General features: G+C 43.1%; 1 protein-coding gene and 2 long non-coding RNA genes across 8 annotated transcripts; 1 reads left to right on the plus strand and 2 right to left on the minus strand.

The window, feature by feature from the left end:
• Positions 1-1,027: 1,027 nt before the first annotated feature.
• LOC106675317 (uncharacterized) lies at positions 1,028-5,285 on the minus strand. 5 transcript variants are annotated; one of them, XR_013099627.1, is made up of 3 exons: positions 5,233-5,285; positions 4,328-4,455; positions 1,028-2,287 (listed from the first exon to the last, which is right to left on the minus strand). It is a non-coding gene; the product is annotated as an uncharacterized LOC106675317 (long non-coding RNA). The 5 variants fall into 5 exon arrangements; XR_013099626.1 differs by lacking the exon at positions 5,233-5,285 and adding an exon at positions 4,963-5,083; XR_013099624.1 differs by lacking the exon at positions 5,233-5,285 and adding an exon at positions 4,894-5,025.
• Positions 5,286-8,453: 3,168 nt separating this feature from the next.
• On the plus strand, positions 8,454-16,550 carry tgm2l (transglutaminase 2, like). The gene is made up of 15 exons (XM_024803358.2): positions 8,454-8,590; positions 9,064-9,234; positions 10,039-10,269; positions 10,457-10,575; positions 12,695-12,823; positions 12,969-13,146; positions 13,326-13,467; positions 13,561-13,664; positions 14,019-14,161; positions 14,311-14,410; positions 14,502-14,647; positions 14,725-14,854; positions 14,964-15,124; positions 15,447-15,583; positions 16,040-16,550. Exons 1-15 carry the CDS (start codon positions 8,575-8,577, stop codon positions 16,221-16,223), a joined length of 2,091 nt encoding a protein of 696 aa, XP_024659126.1. The 5' UTR covers positions 8,454-8,574; the 3' UTR covers positions 16,224-16,550.
• Positions 8,793-11,599, minus strand: LOC105941342 (uncharacterized). Of its 2 annotated transcripts, XR_013099258.1 has the most exons (4): positions 11,588-11,599; positions 10,881-10,947; positions 10,454-10,535; positions 8,793-9,260 (listed from the first exon to the last, which is right to left on the minus strand). It is a non-coding gene; the product is annotated as an uncharacterized LOC105941342 (long non-coding RNA). The 2 variants fall into 2 exon arrangements; XR_001167957.5 differs by lacking the exon at positions 11,588-11,599 and having other exon boundaries at positions 10,881-11,300.
• Positions 16,551-16,891: the final 341 nt, after the last annotated feature.

Consider the following 16,891-nt stretch of genomic DNA (forward strand, 5'->3'; position numbering starts at 1 on the left):
TCAGACGCCACCTCTCTGGGGACATCTCAGGCCCTCCAAGGTTTGGAGGCCTATCTCCACCCACCACCACTTCCCCTGCCGGTGGCGGACTCCCTCAGGTGTCGGTGTGTTGGTGGTTCTTTGTGTCTGGGGGTGGGCGTCCGGGTACACACCGGCTCACTCCTTGGCGGCCGCTTGTCGGGGCCTGGGGCCTGGGGCTCGCTCGGGCCCCTTTGGAGGTGGGGTGCCCCCGGCCTCTCGGCCTGGGGCTCGGTCACTCAGGCGCAGCTGGGGGCCGGCGGAGCTCACGGGCGCGTCACTGCAACTCCCCCTGACTTCTGCTCCGCGGCTGCTGGGCGAGCCCTCATCTGGGACTCTCCTCAGCTCTTACTGGAACAGTGGCGCGGCTGCCCCTCTGTTGGTCTTCCATGGTCTCTTGTGTTCTGGGGGCCTCTGGATGTCTGGAGTTTTGATCTCCTCCATACCCGCTTCACACCCTGGAGGACGGGGCTGTGGCCCCCCCACACTCCCTAGCAGATCATTACATGGAGAAACCTTTGGAATGCAAGCATGCTGATCCACACAGGTATGCACACATGGGTATTCACAGACGCGGACTAAAGCTTTCTTGGCTGCTGCCTCAAAGCACACTGTGCGCTGTCTATCTTGCGTGCTGCACAATATCGTTTATTATTTAGTAAATATTGATATCTATGACTAGCTAGTTTATTGTGATGGTGCTTTGTTTTCTCTATTATTATGTTGCTCTTTGTTGTTTGCTGTCTCCTCTGTTTGTTTTTTTTGTTTGTTTGTTTTTTTTTCTCCATACAGGTGACCCAGGAGTTCTTTTTTTTTTTCTCTCTCTTCCCCCCCCTTCTCACCGTCTCTTCTCCCCTTTGGTTTTCTTTCTTTCTCTCATTCATTCCCCCTGTCCTATTTATTAAAAAAAAAAAAAAAAAAAAAAAATGACAAAGGATGAACTGAAGCTCTGCCATCACGTAATGTCGCATACTGCTGTTTCTGATGTCATTTAAAAAAAAAAAAAAAAAAAAAAAAGAGATTTATGTACACATTTATTTTCAGTTGTTGTTGCTCTTGGATTAATTTCAGCCTCAGCAGCATCTCTCAGAAGAAAACCGCTGTTAGCTTTCTGCCATTATCAGGCAAAAACACTGGATTCAGGAGGTATTCTCTGCAGTTTAAGACCCAAACTGAACTCGAGCAGTGAATTCAGATTAGACTGGAATTGATAAGATGGATAGAAAAACTGCTGGAGCTGAATGACTGTGGTACATATTACGAAAGAATAAAAACTCGATGTGAATAACTTTACTCTTCTTAAATGTAACTCATAAACAAGTACAAGTGTGCACAGGTTACAGACTTTGTCTACATGTACACTTTTCCACAGTAATTTACATTGTGTGTTAAAGGAGATGGAGATTAGGAAGTAAAGTAGCGGATGCAGGGTGCATCATGACTGAGGCACGCTCTCCTGCACGAAGGCCAGGTGCTGCTTTTTTCCTGTGTGTGTGACTCAGAGCTGTAGTTGTGCCAAAACCTGATTGCTCATATTTAAACTGCTATAATTTCATCACTGAACTCTATTTGCCATCATAGGTAAAGACATTCCACATAAAAACACAGGCAAACATTGGAAATCAGTTGTTGGCACAACACCGTAACTGTCCTCTCCGGCCGACCTGCTTGTAGTGTCCGTGTGGAGAGTTTGATCATGTTCTTCCTCTTTTCCCATCTCCCTGCGATTATTTACGCTTGCGCTCCCGGACATTTTGGACACCAGGTGACCTTTAAACTCGGAAGTGTTCTGGCACTGGAGGCAGCCGTACCTGCTGCGCCGATTGCGATCGTCAGGAGCGCCCTATTTAGCAGTGCGGCTGAGCTCCAGTCGACGCCGGATCGCTGAGTTTGCCCTCGTCAGTACGGCCGTATTAATTGTGTGAAAAAACCTCGCTTATTCAGATTGTCTTGCCAACGTGTGTGTGTTGTTGTGGCACTACGGTTCAGGAGCGGAGTCTGTTTTTCCCGAGAGTGGAGTCACGGACATTCATACCATGTGGAAGGCATTCAGGAAATCTCCTCAGGGAGACACAGTGCCAAAGATTTGTACACATGCGTTTGTATTTTTCACTGTAAGTAAATTCACAGTTTTCTCTCGGAAGAGTCCAGTGTTTGGGTCCACGTCCTCCCCCTCTCCCTGACAGTAACACCCTCCATGACTGTGGGAGTAGACAGATGTGGGTGTGTCCTCACCTCCCAGAGGACTCCAAATTGTCATCAGACAGACCTACAGACACAAAAACATTTGAAACTATAAACAATCAGACTATCAGCAGTGATTTAAATACTTTATGATCTCTGTGAAAATTGACATCACATTTATATATTTACAGTAAATATATGACAGAATTCAGGGCTTTTCTAGGCACCGAGCATACAAAGAAAAGTACTAAACTCAATTACAGATTTTCTTTTCATTATTTATATTTTATTAGTCAATTTCATCATCTGTATCTTTGCCACACAGGTGTAGATACTGTAGGTGCAGTGAATGCTTAAATTGTCTGTGAAGGTTCTCAGTCATCCAGGTCATCATAGTCTAAGGAGCTTGGAAAGAAAAGCGTCTGGACTTCTTTAAGTTGCTTGAAGACGTTTCACCTCTCATCCGAGAAGCTTCTTCAGTTCTAAGGTCAAATGGTGGAGAGTCCCAGATATAAACCTAGTGGGAGTTTCCCCCCACAGAGGGACAAAAGGACCCCCTGATGATCCTCTAATCACCTGAGCCAAGGTGTGAAACTGGGCGTGGGTCCCAATCAGCCAGAGTTTCGGGTGAGCTCACTGTGAAACCTGGCCCCACCTTATCATGTGATTTCCTGAGATCAGATGGCCCAGGATGTGAGTGGGCGTTAAGGCGTCTGGGAAGGGAACTCAAAACTGGATTATAGATGGCAGAGAGTTGGTGTCGTAAACCCCGCCTCTGTTCAAAGATGGTCGCTCACAGTGGACATAGATGCTTCTTTCACTCCTCTTTCAAACCATCTGTCCTCTCTGTCCAAAATGTGAACATTGGCATCCTCGAAAGAGTGACCTTTGACCTTTAGATGCAGATGGACTGCTGAGTCTTGTCCTGTGGAGGTGGCTCTTCTGTGTTGTGCCTAGGGCTGCTCAATTAATCGAATTGTAATCTCGATTACGATCTGGGCTTTCAACGATCATTAAAAATGACTGAGCCGATTATTAGCCCCTCCCTCGTGCTTTACTCTCGCGCTGCTCCGTGTGGCAAATCGAGCGCACCTCTCTGCATTTCGAACACGTGTCACAACAATTAAGAGGACCCGAGGGAAGCTCGGAAAGCTAAGCAGAAGTTATTTGGAGAGGAGTGGACTGCCGTTGGTTGAAAAGAGAGGTAAAAAAAAAAAAAACTTCAGTGGTGTGGAAACATTATGGGTTCGCGGAGTCAGACGTGGATCAAGTAGACATAGTGTGTAAACTTTGCTACGGTGTCGTAGCTGCACCACAGAGCAACACTGCAAAGCTCACTAAACATAGATGTTTACATTTTTCATTTATTTCTTATATTGCAAACATTTGCACTGTTATCAGTATTTGCACTGTTTTATATTATTTTTTTAAAGTCATTATTCAACACATTGTTATTGTTAACCCTTTAAAGCCGGTCAGAGCAGCACGCTCCGTTTTGCGTAACTATTTTTAAATCCCTGTAGAATCTGAACCGCGTAAGCTAGCGCAATAAATTTTTTTGCATATGAAACCGGAGGAGTTGTACCGATCCGATCAGCTGTTCGTAACACTTCCCACATTGAAAAAGACGTCAACGCGAACTATCGAATGTCCGCCATTTCCTGCCCGAAACCTATACTGGTGGGTTTTTTTAAGTCATGTTTGACTCTATGCTTTTCTGAATAGTTTCTGGGATGCTTGGAACTCGAATTGCACTGCTGGAAATAGTTTATTTTGATGCACCTGCTGTTTTCTTTGCAAATTTGCATCATAGGATTGTTTTTTCGTTTTTCCTGCAGTATATAAAAATTGCTGTATCTCCAAAATAAAACTATGAAGACACTCAAAATAAATTTCCTGTTGTTGTAAACTATTTTTTGCAATTTTTTTGTATTTAAAGTTTTGAGGGATAAGCCTCTTAAATTTCTCCAAGTAGAAATATATGTAAAAAAACCAAAAAACGATTTTCAATTGTTTTGTAGTTTACAGCTTACAAAACACGTAGCTGGCTCGTACAGCTGCGACGTAAAATTTTCAAATAACGGGGCTACATTCGGTGATGCTAGCGTTAGCCATGTTAGCATACCTTCAACAGGTGGTCAGGCTGAGTCCACAGGCGCACAGTCAGAGTTTCAGCTCCACGTTTCACTGCACGGTCCCCTCATTCATCACATATCGGTGTCGGGCAGAGTGTAAATCCCGAGGCTGAACGGCCTTTGTGCAAGGACACAGGTGTTAGCAGGGCAAAGCTTTTAGCACAAACAGCAGCATAGAAAAATCCAGGCAGCCAGCCTGTGTCTGTCCAACCAATCAGAGAGCTCGTTACATCGCACCTTGTGGCTAATTCGGATTGCTTCGGAATTTTGCTAATCCAGTAGCTAATCCGCGAGCTAACAGGAAAGGAAAATTGATTTTCGAATGAAGAGTGAGATCGCAGTTTTAGATGTCAGATATAAATCTTTGAGTTTTGAATCTATTTGCTTATTTCTCTTTTTTTAAAATGTACTTAAACAGTCTCTAACTTTCCAGTAACAGAGCTACATTTGAAAAATACATTCGAACCTGTGACATCCAGATCTCAGGTTAAATCTCTGTAGTTATATCTCAGTATACGTCAGTGAATCAGGAATAATGTAAAACTATTTGAAACACCTTTACAGCATACAGAGTTCGGTCACTCTCCCCTGTTGTCTCTAGTGTCAGCTGCCTTTTTCTATTTACCCCCCTGCTTCTCGTCTCTGTCCTCTCCCTCAGCTTCTCTTCTGTTGTGTGAAAGCAGGTAGATCTTTTATTCCCTGTAAGGTCCGCAGAGCTGTGTTCTCTCACCAGCTGACTCCCTGACCTGCACTTCATCCACTCACCTTCCATCTTGTATATTTAAGGACCAGCTCAATCATCTAGCTTTACAGCATAACTAATGTCATGTTCGTGTGCAGACTCTGTTATAGTAGTTTGATGTTGTTGTAATTTCCCATTTCCCAAAGCACTTACCTACAGTTCTCTTCATGTTTGAGATCCTCCTTGGTGTTTTCCTGCTAGTATCAACTCTACGGAAACCATCTGTGGAAACATCACTTCCTGAAATATCCAGCTGTCTGCAGTCACTCCACACAACCTCAGCTCAAATCTCGTCTATTCTGGGTTTCTTCCCATCACACATTTTCACAGTTTCGTTTAAAGTTTCATTTGCATGCACTTTGATGCTCACGCCAGAACATCTTCTGTCTCAGACTCACCTTAGAGAAATACTTCATGAAGCAGGGAATGTACTGTGTACGTACTGTATATTTGAAAAAGGACAAATTATATCTAGGAGACTTTTTTCTTTAAAAGCATCAGTGTATTAATAAACGTCGTAATTTGTCCTTTGAATAAAAGTTAAACTGATCTAAAAGATTTTTTAAACTTTTTAGCAGTGGGGGTTTTCCACAGAATTGTGCTGAAATTGGGTGAAAGACCAGTGTGTCACTCTGATAACACTTTGGTGCGATCAGGACACTGAGGTCAGTTAAAGACCTTGGTTTCCCGAACATGACCATCCCAGCATTCCTCAGTTCAGCATCAGACAAACAATGTCTTCCTGTAACTCAGTCTGGATTTTGCTTCTGTTCACCATCGCTGTGGATATTACATCAAACAATTAAAATGCGATTGCAGTGCAGAATCTAAGCGTTAATCCAAGCGCTGTAAGAGAAATATTCCATAAACTGCTTTAAATTTACAGGAACGGGCGTACATGGTCAGAGGCTCAGAGGTAATCAGGCAATGAGTGAGATAGAGATAGATAGAATTTTATTTTGAACATGCAAATATAAGTGAAATAACAAGAGAAAAGAAGAAAACAAAAAAAACAAACTAAAACTTTAAACAACATCAAGTTTTCATGTATATCTCTATGTCTACACAATGTGTGCGCTCGAAAAGGAGTAGGATGAAGTTTAGTGGCAAGAAGCTTCAAGGTCAGATGAGGCCAGCGCCCTTGTAATTCCATTAAAGAGATAAAACTTCTAAACTGGTGGAGAACTCGTGAAAAAGTCCATTCAAACATATTAAATCTAAGAAGTGGATTTTCTGCTGTTTTTTGGCTCCACTCAGCAAAATGACGACCCAGTCTGGACTACCAGGTGCTGCTGAAACCACAACAGATTTCAGATCAAATTTTGATATGTCCTGGTGATATTTCCATCAAATTTGCCTCTTTCAGCTGTAAATGAGATGGAGCCGGGCATAAATGAATGAGTCAAGTGGCCGTACACGTTTAACTGACTCAGTACTGAATATCAATACTGTATAAGTGTTAGTGAAAGTGTGTAAGTGTGTGTAGTTTACAAAAAACTAATTCCCATTGTGCGTCATCCTTCTAACACAGTAGTGACACCTCAGGCTATTTTTTGCACTGTGTTCATTGTGTTTGCTTTGTCAGTGCTCTCAGTCTGTCACAGACCTCATTATCAGGCACAGACACTCGGTGGGCACTGAGAAATCTAACACAATGCAGGAAGAGCTCCAGTTGCACCAACACATTCAGTTTCTTCAAACCAAAGTCACAGAGACTGTTTTACATCAGCAGATTAGGACGGGGTCCACGTTTTCCAGCTCCTTTACTGACTCTACAAAATGTAACTGCAGAAACCCCCGAAACACAAATGACTCTTCTTAACCTCCTTCAACTACGTGTTGAACTCATTCAAGATTTCTGGATGTGTGCCTCACTGTTTCAGCAGGCTGACGGGAAAAGCTCAGTGTGAGGAAACCGTCGTGTTGTTGTGACAGCAAAAGAGCCGGTTCTGATGTGGCTCTAAAAGAGAAATCTGACTGTCTGGCTTTACAAACACGTTGCAACATAAGTGCTTCTGAATCAGTCCTCGTCAGAGTGATGCTGTCTCTTTCTAGTTTACATCAGCAGCTCAAAGCATACGTTCCCTCTCATAGAGGTCATCCACCAGCCTGCACCAATTACAACTTACTGACCACTCAAAGAACACCGGAAGATTTAGCATCAGCAATAACATTGGATTTATATGTGTACAGATGTGCATGAGTTATTTTCTCACCTTTTCCGTAACTTTATATGATTTCAGTCTGTTTTCAGTTTGTCCAAAAGCATCAGATATTATAACTTTAAAGTCTAAATTTAGTCCTCACTATATATTCTTTGTGGTTATTCTGACATGACTCCATCCTTACATAGTGTTATTCGCTTATCTAATTCAGGGAGCTTATCACAACTATCTACTTGACTCAGTGTACTTAAGTCACTAAATTAAATCCTACATAGAATAAGGCAAAAGGTCATGTGTAGCTAAAATACGTTAGAATGACTATAAATAGTGGTTTCCTGTTTTTTAGGACAGCAGCATGAAGCTTAAAGCTATTTTTCAGCTTTACTTGAACATTAAAATTCAGCAGTCCGAGCGTGTCAGTGTTGCAGAGGTGCTGACATTTGGTGTATGGGTTAGATAGAGATAACTGTTCAGAGCCACAGACACCCTGCTCTTGAATAATCTGGGTGTGGACATTTGCTAGATGACTAAAGTTGTATTTAGTAATTCAAGAAGGGCAAACTGACCTCAACTTTGTGACTCTTTGACCCAACTTTGACCTTCCTGCTTCAGCTCAACTTCAGATCACAGAGTAAGAAACGTTAAGATAAAGCGCAGGACCAGTTACATACAACAACTTACAAGTTCGCCTGTACGAGTGCATGATTTGACATCTTTTTAAAGACGTGTATCCAGACCAGTGGGCACGTGATCCTGACCACCTTTGTTCTGGTGTCACTTTGGGGTCACTGGGCCTATATTTGGTTAAGACCTGTGTCTGCCTTCTATCTCTGACAGCTTCGATATATTCTGTAACTTCATGATCTTTGTTTAGCACCAGATTTCTTTCTCATCTGCTTTGGCTTCTGCTTTCTTTGCATGGTGTTATAATTCAGCCCACTCTGATTGGTATTTGATGGGTTTTGTTTCCGTTGTGTTTGTTCAGCACTTTGGTCGACGTGAGTCGCTATTTCTTTATAAATGTGCAGAATGAAGTTTATATTCTTGTTTTTCTCTTGATTTCATTCTATTTGTTACAATGACTAAAGACTCAAGAGAGATAATAATAAAGAGCCTCTGAAGCTTTCACTCATGCCTACACCCACAGAGGAGTGTAATTTTTGGTATGTGAGAGGTCACAGAGGGAGGAGAAGCAGCATGACCGAGTGTTTGGGGGGTGAGTGTGTGTCAGATAAGTGGGAAGTCCTCTCTAGAGCATAAATACATGAGCCTGGTGGACATCGAGCACGAATCTGAGACAGCGTGAAGACATTTGGAGCAGATATTCACAATGGCCAACCACAAAGGCAAGTGAACGTCTGCTGCTGACTGCAGCTATTACTGCTAGTACAAAATTAGTTTGGATTTTAATGTGTGAGAAATGTGCTGACGGGTGAATCAGCATTTGGGTGCTACAGGACTCGTCCTGGGTCCCCACCGAAGGCTTTCACAGCTTTTGAGCAAAACTAGGACAGGAAGGAAGGCAGCTATGCATTGAGAACAAATACGTGTAATTTTGCAGATTATGCAAAGTTAATACTTTGTCAATAATCTGATTTAAAGGGGAGAAAAATCAACAGTTGGAAAAATCATAGGCAGAGCAGCACAGCCGACGTACATCTTGACTATGATCATGGACTTGACTCTTAGCAATGTCGCAGCTTAAAAAAAGCTGAAACTCCCAAGTCTGTAAATGTGTTATTTGGCGATATGACAGAAACCTCTATAAGCCTGATATCAGTGCATGACCGATGTCCGAACTTTCTGCTGTTTGTCTTAGGTTTGATTAGTGATGTGGATCTGAGAAGTCGTGAGAACAACTCGGCACACCGCACCAGGGAGATCGATCAGAAGCGCTTGATTGTCCGTAGGGGTCAGCCCTTCTCCATCACTGTGCAGTGTAATGGCTCTTTGCCCCCCAAACACCACTTGGATCTAGTCCTGCACCTCGGTGAGTACAGGCTGACCAGGAAGGAGCTGTAAAGATAGAAAAGATTAAACTCGAGTCTTCTGGGGAACATTGCAAAGAAAGCATCTTGTTTTGGAAGATTTCTTTAGTCAGTCAGCACCTTATAAGAACTGTAACTCATTAATAAGTCAGTATCAGTTCGTACGTCCTTCCTTATGCCGTCTCAATTTCAACTACAAATTGACTTAATTACATAACAAGTTACAATATTGGTTTTAATGTATATTTATACAGTTATACACAGCTTGTTTGTACCTTTGTAAAAGAAGAAATCTTATACAAACACTGATTGTTAGTAAATATTGTGTGTACAATAGACTGTACTTTTACCTTAAATTTAAGTTTTATATGTAGCAAAACTGGGTCTACACAAGTCTATTGATCGTCAAAGGAGCTTGCAAGGAAAAGCGTCTGGACTTCTTTAAGTTGCTTGAAGACGTTTCACCTCTCATCCGAGAAGCTTCTTCAGTTCTAAGGTCAAATGGTGGAGAGTCCCAGATATAAACCTAGTGGGAGTTTCCCCCCACAGAGGGACAAAAGGACCCCCTGATGAGGTGAAACGTCTTCAAGCAACTTAAAGTCCAGACACTTTGCAAGCTCCTTTGACTACGATGAGCTGGATGACTGAGAACCTTCACAGACATAAGTCTATTGATCCCCAACACTGAACTCCTCCTGATCATTAAAACAGTTCAGATTTATAACCATCACTTGCTGTGTAAAGCTGAACACCTGTTCCATACATGCTGTTGTTTCTGACCCAGAAGGCTTTGTTTGTTTCACCAGGTAAGAGAGACGAGGTGGAGATCAAGGTTCAGAAGGTGCATGGAGCTGGGGACAAGTGGTGGTTTAACCAGCAGGGAGCACAAGATGAAATGCTGCTGACTCTGCACAGTCCAGCAGATGCTATCATTGGCCAGTACAGTCTGGCTGTGCTGCTGATGTCACCGGACGGACGCGTTTTAGAGAAAAAGGACAAAATGAGTTTCCACCTGCTCTATAACCCCTGGTGCAAAGGTAAAGCATGCGCTCTCTGTGTGTCTGATTGCTTCAGCAGGTCAGACTGAAGCCACTGACACACTCTGAGTTTCATTTGCTTTTTCTGCGATTACGATGAATTAAATTCCACAATAAGCAAAATGATCAGATTACAACTGAAGATTTCATATTAGCAACACTGTCGTGGTCTTTATGCGTTTACCAGATGATGTGGTGTATCTGCCTGACGAGACTCAGCTTCAGGAGTACATCATGAACGAAGAAGGAATAATCTACATGGGGACCTGGGAATACATCAAAAGCATTCACTGGAATTATGGACAGGTAACACACACAAACATTTAAAGTGTGACTGTGCTGAATACATCTGTGTCTGTCAGCCCAGTGGGGTGTGACAAAGCGGGCGAGAAGACCATTTGTCTATATTCTTAGTTAACATTCTTGTTTTGATTTAACCATATTTCACACGTAGTCTGCAACAGGCAAACATCTACTATCCTGGGTTTCTTTATGTTTTGCACTTTTACAGATTATATAATATAACATCTTAGTTTAAATCAATCCCTACAAGTTTGTTAAGTTAACATGTTCTTCATTTCAACTGTTAATTTGTATTGTTTACAACTTACCTTCTTCTTCTTTTACGTATTATTGGCGGTTGGCAAACAACTGCATGGTGCATTACCGCCACCACTGCTATGGAGTGTGGACAGAAATCATGCTCAAAACAACAACAAAAAAAAAAAAACACTTCATATCCTCCCAAACAACCTTACTTCTCTCAAAAACTGAAACAATGCCTGATAACACTTATCCCCCGCCTCCCTCTGTAGTAACCCTACAACATCAAGTTTCATATCAATGCTACTGAGATTTCGGACCAACCGTCTCCTCTCTACCGTATATTTCCGACACTGCAAAACAACATGCTCCAAAGTTTCATCCGCTCCACAAGAATCACATTTCCCTGAGGCATGCTTCCCTATCAAGAACGGTGTGGAATTCAAACCCATATGCCCAAATCTCAGTCTTGACACCACCTCCTCCTCTCGCCTACTCCTTCTTGTGGATCTCCTCACTCCCACCCCCCTTTGAATTTTATATAACCACCTTCCCCTCCTGTCTTCGTCCCACTGTTTCTGCCATCTACCCCTCATTTCGAGCTTAATAATACTCTTTACTTCCTCCTGACCAAAATTCACCACCAGATCAACTATCTCATGATTAGTGGCTGCCTTTGCTAACCTGTCCGCTGCTTCATTCCCCCTTAACCCCATAGTGAGCCGGGACCCAATCAAACACTACCGATAGACCCATCATATGTATCCTGACTTACCTTACCTACCTGTCTTCCAGAAACAAAAGAAGGAAATGTAGTTTTACTTCCTGCTTTATAGCTTCTGGGTTCATCTGAGGTCACAGGAAGAGACCAAGTGCAGAAGGGGAAGAACTCTTATAATTTAATAAAGTTGGTTTTAGAGGGTTTATGAAGAAATGGATTTATTGTTGTAATATGTATTGATTACAGCAATAGAGTTTATGTTGCCAGTAAAGAGGAGCAGTAGAGGTTTGAATATAATCATGTTCATCTTACCTACTGAATGGAATAGTCCAGAGGAGAAAGTGTTTGGTTAAGTGGACGATTTAAGCAGAAGAACTCAGGTGTTTCAAGAGAAAGGTCCAGGTCAGTGTAGCTGTGTGCAGTCTGACCTTAATTTCCACTGATTTAAGTTCAGTTATGTTTATTTGAACTGAGTTAATTATAGAGTTGAGTTTCTTATTTGTTTCTTTGTAAATATTGTTTGGGTCACAAAATAAATCACTTGCTACACTGGACAGCATCAGTCTCCTGCACTTCTTTGACCGCTTAAGTCGAGTCCTACCACAGGGGGCTGGTGTGAACTGTCACAGCAGTGTGGCAGAGACTCTCAGGCTTTGGCTGGATCTGAAAATCTGTCAGTTGTCTGGAGGAAACATCTGGATGCGATGTGTCAGAATGTAACCAGACCACACAAACAAAGGCTCACCCATTCACAGGTAGCTGCGAGGGCAGAGAGGATGACTAACAGGCAGACTGTGGGTGTAACAGATGCACACGTACAGTGGGGGAAATAATACGAATCTGTGGAGGGAGCTGAAGCCTTGAGTTGCTAAGGAGCAGCCAATAAACCTGAAGGAGTGTTTCTGTTAAGAGGGGTGGACCAAAATCCCCCCTGACATGTGCGGTTGTCAGAAAGGGTTTCTTCACCAAGTACTAAGTTATAATCTTCTTGAAGATCAAAAGTCATCAGCACAGAATCCAAAACTTATTTCCCCTACTGCACACACTGGGCAGCCGATGGGAAACATTTAGTATTTAGAAAAAGGTTCTTCAGGAAATCTCTTTCCTGTTTTTAGGCGCTCTTCTATGGCCTCTCTCACTGGCGTTCTCCTTCTCCTGCAGTTTGAGGACTATGTGATGGACATCTGTTTTGAAGTCCTGAATAACTCCAACGATGCTCTGCGAGACTCACAGATGGACATTGAGCAGAGATTTGACCCCGTCTACGTCAGCAGGATCATCACTGCAATGGTGAGAAGCATTTCTGGCTTCGGCTGAAAATAATGTTAACGGCTGGAAAACATTTGGTTTCATTTGTGTGAGCACATGATGAACATGATCTGCAGCTCATGAATGCCACAGCAGCGATCCTGAGTCTATAGGTGAACTCTTGCAGGTGAACTCTAATGATGACAGAGGAGTGCTGACTGGGCGCTGGACTGAGCCGTACTCTGATGGAGTTGCACCGTACCGGTGGACCGGCAGCGCACCGATCCTCCGTCAGTGGAGCAAAGCTGGGGTCAGAGCAGTGAAATATGGCCAGTGCTGGGTGTTTGCTGCTGTTGCATGTACAGGTAACACAGACTTCCCTGCATTCAAGGATAGCTAAATCATTCTTTTAAAAGCATCCCTTCTGTAGCAGTTGTCATTTAAACTACTTCCATTGTTCCAGATCTTCAGCACAAACACATTCACAACATCAGATGTAGAAACAAATGCTTTGTCTCAGTTGGAGCGTGTGATCTTTTCACAGTGCTGCGCTGTCTGGGAATCCCAACACGCCTCATCACCAACTTCTCTTCAGCTCATGATGTCGATGGAAACCTCTCTATAGACTTCCTGTTGGATGAAAACCTGCAACCACTGGAGAGCAGAGGAGGGAGAGACAGCAGCTGGTAGGATCACAGGAACGCCTACGATCAGAAAAAATACACAAATATGGCATTATCTAACGGGAGGTGATACGTTTTCCGTCCTCACGGTTTTAGGAATTTCCACTGTTGGGTGGAGTCTTGGATGAGGAGAGATGATCTCCCCAAAGGAAATGATGGCTGGCAGGTTTTAGATCCCACCCCTCAAGAACTCAGCGATGGTACGGTCCTAACGTTTGATGTTTTAGTCCACATGTTTTTCTGGTACTTTTCTGTGTAAACTCATTTCTGTATTTCATCGTTATGAACGGCTGTGAGGATTGTCACCGCTGCCTTTCTTTAGAGCTAAAACAAAGATGTTGATAGTTTGACTTCCACTTGAAAAAAATACTTTTCAAAACCTTATTTAGTTCAGAAAAGTCCCACCGTTGTTTCCTGAGTGTCAAAACTTAGTTCCAGGTGGACTTGGGTGGTCATCAAACTGAATAATAATTGTTAAAAGTGTTTTGATGTCACTTAGTGATTCTCTACTGATGCAGGAAATGCTTTTAAATAAATGGACGTTTGTGCTTCAGGGGTTTTCTGCTGTGGTCCGTGCCCTGTGACGGCCGTCCGGGAGGGAAATCTGGGAGTGAAGTACGATGCTCCGTTTGTGTTTGCAGAGGTGAACGCTGACATCATCCACTGGATCGTTCAGAGAAATGGCCAACGGAGAAAAGTATGTGTTGTTTTTGTCAGTTTTTCTATCTTCCAACTCATAAAGCAGTAACCACACACACACACACACACACACACACACACACACACACACACACACACGTTTTTATAACAGATAATCATTTCTAATGGTCTCTCCGACTTCCACAGATCAGAGTGGACCAGACCACTGTGGGTAGGAACATCAGCACCAAAAGTGTTTATGGGGACTTCAGAGACGACGTCACTGTGCAATACAAATATCCTGAAGGTTAGTTGGAAAGCAGAACACACGCAGGAGCATATAAATAACGTTTACATGAGTTCATGGCAGTTCTTCATGAAAACTCTCTTCTCCACAGGATCCAAGAAGGAGAGAGAAGTGTACGAGAAGGCGGGGCGTCGGGTGACAGACGTCCTCAGTGACAGCTCAGAACCAGGACGACTGCAGCTGTCCATCAAGCACGCCAAGCCTGTGTTTGGGACAGACTTTGATGTGATTATTGAGGTATGGACTATTCACACTGCAGCTAAATGAGTGGATGAACTAAACCTGAATTCATGACACAGTCTTTCTGTCAGTAGGTGAAGAATGAAGGAGACCAGGATGCTCACGTCCAGCTGACCATGCTGGCTACGGCTGTTACTTACAGCTCTCTCTATCGGGGGAACTGCCAGAAGCAGACCACCACTGTGATGGTGCCTGCTCACAAAGGTCAGCAGCCTAGATGAGCTCTGACATGTTACAAAGTAACATCTCAGCTGCTCTTGTAATTCTGTAAGAGCTGGATGCTGTTTGATGCTGTGTGTTTGTGTGTTACCAGCTCAGCAGGAAGTGCTGCGTCTGCGCTACGATGACTATGCCCAGTGTGTCTCAGACGATCATCTGATCAGGGTGAAAGCATTCGTAGAGGCTCCAGGCGAGAACGAGCCCCTCCTGACTGTGACTGACATCCCACTCAGCAGACCTGACGTCTTCATACAGGTGGGAATACCTGTAGAGGTCACCTGGGTTATTATAGTTTTATATTTTCTAACACGTTTTAACTTTTTGTTTGTAAGTCAGAGCTGGTTTGTTTGTCCCAGTTCAGGTTTTTTTGTTTGAAAATCTTTCACTTTAGTTTTTACTAGTTTCAGTGTTGGTTTGAGTCTTTTCAGTTATTATTGTGTGGAGGGGACACGTCAGAGGAAGACTTTGGAAAATCAGTATTCCAGTAAAAACTCTTTGTGAATGCAGTTGATTCGCAGCCTTGTAGACATTCAGTTTCAGACGTTCTAGAACACAGAGCGGTCTCCTCTTTCTCCAGGTTCCTGGGAAGGCTTTTGTTCGTGAACAAGTAAAAGCTTCCATCTCCTTCACCAATCCCTTACCAGTTCCACTGAAAGGAGGTGTGTTCACTGTGGAGGGCGCAGGCCTACTCTCTTCCACTAAGATCCATGTTAGGTAAGTAATGGGTCTGCTGTTTAGAACAAAAGTTTAGCCCACAAAGCAAAGCTTGTCGCGTGTATGAAGAATGAGGCAATGGGTCCAACATTGGGAAAATGTGGGATAAATGAGTGCGTGGGTGGGCGTTGTTACATAGAGACTATAAGTATATACTTATAGCAGCCCTCTCAATCACTTAAAAGTATCAGTATTTTACAATCTGCCTAGCGCAGTAGGGACTCGCTGTGGTCATTTGGATCCCTCAGTGTAATAATACGGTTTTTCTGGGCCAGGACAGAGTTGGTCCAAAGGCCAGTCCTTGAACAGGGATTTTTCCATGTGTGAACCAGTGGCTTGATTGTAATAAACTGCCCTTGTAGGTTATTCCTGATGACTTTAATGTGGCACTGAGGCACAAATACAGCAGTCAGTAAAAAACAAAATAAAGAATAACACATGCATCTTCTCTTCCAGTGGGGACATTTCTCCAGGACAGACGGTGTCCATTGTGGTGTCCTTCTCACCCATGAGGACTGGGGTGAGGAAGCTGCTGGTGGACTTTGACTCTGACCGACTGAAAGATGTCAAGGGAGTCACCACAGTGGTCGTCCGCAAGAAGTACAGAAATATCTTTGCTGAAATTACCGAATTTTATTAAGCAACCTTTAAATAATCTGAGACGTGTCCTGTGAGCGGATGAGCCATCGAGCAATCCGCATGTATGTGGAATAAAACATGTTCCACATACATCAGCCTGTGAAAGTCCACAAATACATGATGATAAAGCATTAGTTTGAAGCCACTATGTGCCAGGTATGAACATTTCTGACTTTGCATTATCATATTTTGCATTTTGTTTCGGCTTCACTGCGTTAGCGTCTCATTTCTTGCCTTTGACTTTTGCGGTTTGGTTTTTCTGCTGAATTTTGGCGCCTGGCCGACAGTTTAAAGGTTTCTAATAAAGGAAATTCTGTTGTTGTTTGTATTTTTTTTGTTTCTTTTTCACTGTTTGTAATCACAAAGTTCAAATGAATGCACTTTTATAATATTTGTGTTTCAGCCAATATATAAAAACATATACAGAAGTTTTTTCTACCAGTTACTTTATGTCTGTGAAGGTTCTCAGTCATCCAGGTCATCGTAGTCAAAGGAGCTTGCAAAGAAAAGCGTCTGGACTTCTTTGAGTTACTTGAAGACGTTTCACCTCTCATCCGAGAAGCTTCTTCAGTTCTAAGGTCAAATGGTGGAGAGTCCCAGATATAAACCTAGTGGGAGTTTCCCCCCACAGAGGGACAAAAGGACCCCCTGATGATCCTCTAATCGCCT

This window comes from Maylandia zebra, linkage group LG7 (assembly GCF_041146795.1).
Source record: "Maylandia zebra isolate NMK-2024a linkage group LG7, Mzebra_GT3a, whole genome shotgun sequence".
Taxonomy (NCBI): Eukaryota; Metazoa; Chordata; class Actinopteri; order Cichliformes; family Cichlidae; genus Maylandia; species Maylandia zebra.

What these genes read in the sequence shown, in the direction of transcription:
- tgm2l (XM_024803358.2), top strand. An exon ending in GAAATGGCCAACGGAGAAAA is followed by an intron (nt 14,162 to 14,310) that starts GTATGTGTTGTT and finishes CGACTTCCACAG; the next exon opens with ATCAGAGTGGACCAGACCAC. An exon ending in GACCTGACGTCTTCATACAG is followed by an intron (nt 15,125 to 15,446) that starts GTGGGAATACCT and finishes CTCTTTCTCCAG; the next exon opens with GTTCCTGGGAAGGCTTTTGT.